Raw genomic sequence first — 2,260 nt, forward strand, 5'->3', positions numbered from 1 at the left:
ACACGCACGCACACACGCACGCACACACGCACGCACACACGCACGCACGCACGCACGCACGCACACACACACACACACAGACAAACAGACAGACAGACAGACAGACCACCACCAGGCCATCACCCACGGGAAAACCCAACCCTATGAATTTTGTGCATCGGCCTAACTCAACCACTTGGCACGACCGGGGCTTGAACCTGGTTTTAAAACTCTACAGTTACCGTGCCCTCATTAGTTTATTAGTCAGTCAACCGCAGCAAGTCGCGTATATTATATTACAACAGTGTGTGCGAAAAATAAATAACTACAATTACCAGACCTATATGTTAAACAGAGACAGCACCCATATAATCATTCTATTACGGCTAACGAAACCTATAGATAGTTGACACTCTGATCCGCTCCTCCAGGTGGCGTTGCCGTCGCGTCGAATATGTCTTTCCTCTTGTAGTCGGGACTGAGAATGTGTCCTCTGTACTTCTCGCGAGTTCTCGCGATAACGTGCCGCGGTACGCTGGCTTCACAGAGTAAAGTCGAGCTATTCGAACAAATAGCACACGCACGAGTACGAGTCGCTCAGCTACAGTATTGTTCATTCACGGACGCACCCTAGCTGCCAATGTTCTATTGCACTCTGTTGCTTCTCCCGCGCGTACTGGACCCCACGCATGCGCGCACGCACGGCGGCGAGTCGGGCGCCCCTGTCGGAGAGCGACGCAGTTACGGGGCCGCTGCTGCTGCTAGCTACGGGCAGCAGTACGCACGCGCAACACATGAACAGCTATTAGCGGCAGCGCCATCTGCCGGCCGTCGCTGTGCACTGTCACCTTGCAGGCTGCGCGAACGACGTGATGACGGGAGAGTCACGGCCGATGTCAACACTCGCACTGACGACGTCGAAGCGCTTGGCGTTGTAGCGACGGTGCGGGCCGTACTTGGGATGCCCAAAGTCCGTCAGGCCGCTCTCGCCGTCTAATATCTTTATGAAATGATAACCTAACCGGAAGTCGCGGCTCCGTCGCTTCCGGTGTGCATTGCCCTTAAGGGGTTTACCCTTCTTGTTAAAGCCTAACAGCCAAGTGTCGTTGAACACCGACTGGAACTCCGTGTGACCGTCGGGTGTTATTCGCTCGTAGAACTTGCATTTTTCGTTCTCGCCGTGTTGCTGAAAGCAGAAAAAGATAGAGTTGATATTAGATAGTGTTCACACAAGTGCGCGTAAATTCGGCGACATTTCTTCGAAGAACCGATGATACACAAATGAGATTTAACGCGCAATCGACGTATAGGTATCATATCGATAAATTTTTTGCACACACAAAAACATTCGAATATACGTCAACAGAGCGGTCCGGTGCGATTCGACCTCATTAAAGTTGTTTTTCACTTGAATCACATAGAATCACATAACCAGCGGAATAAGGCACATCATCAAACAGCATGCCTTGGGATTTTAAAACGGACAAGTCATATCCGATGGTGTTCGCACGCCTTAGCAACGTGTGAGGAAGAGATGCGAGCAGAATTAAGCGCACAGTATACTGAAGCTCGAAAATAATGCACAGCGTGATGAAAACCGAGAAATAATTACGGTCACGTGACCAGTGACGCGTTTTCCACGCCGCGAAACGCTACTCGCCGCAATAAAATAACAAAGTACACAATAACAAAGTACACAATAACAAAGTACACAATAACAAAGTACACAATAACAAAGTTAGCAATCTCATCAGCATTTTCTTTTCACTCGCTCGGGGGTTGCACGTTCTACGCGCAAGAGTCGCACGCCGTGCTCCCTGACTCCGTGACGTAGACGTGACGTCAGCGGAAGGCCAGTGCGGGCTCAAGAGCCAGGAGTGATATATTGGTATCGCCTCGCTATCAGCACGCACTGTACACGCGATGTTCAGCCTTTTATACGGCGAATGCCCTATTTATACGCGATATTTGCTATGGCAGCCTATATAAGATACGATATTATTACTTAGTATTCATTGCTATACACTTCATTCAATACAAGGCGGCTCGCAGAAACAAATAAGCTCACACTTATCGACAATAATATTTGAACTTCGCAATCGTCACACGAACGAAGTCAACATCGCATCCCGTCGGATGTACAAATACAGATAAAATGACGAGCGCACCGCGCTGCACTCCCGCGCGTCCGTCCATTTCCATCGCGTGTTGACCCACATCGAATACAACACTGCCGTGTATAGCGCCGCCGAGAAAAATAGCGCCGCTGCTGGCAACGCGG

At 49.9% G+C, this 2,260-nt stretch overlaps 1 protein-coding gene across 1 annotated transcript in view; it reads right to left on the minus strand.

Moving 5' to 3' along the window:
* Positions 1-227: 227 nt before the first annotated feature.
* LOC106814258 (fibroblast growth factor 18-like) overlaps positions 228-2,260 on the minus strand; it is a gene marked incomplete in the record, with an annotated part of 28,839 nt that continues 26,806 nt past the window's right edge. The window contains 1 exon segment of the mRNA XM_014818554.1: positions 228-1,165. Within this exon segment, the coding sequence (XP_014674040.1) occupies positions 824-1,165 (342 nt within the window).

This window comes from Priapulus caudatus, unplaced genomic scaffold (genome assembly GCF_000485595.1).
Source record: "Priapulus caudatus unplaced genomic scaffold, Priapulus_caudatus-5.0.1 Scaffold893, whole genome shotgun sequence".
NCBI lineage: Eukaryota > Metazoa > Priapulida > Priapulimorpha > Priapulimorphida > Priapulidae > Priapulus > Priapulus caudatus.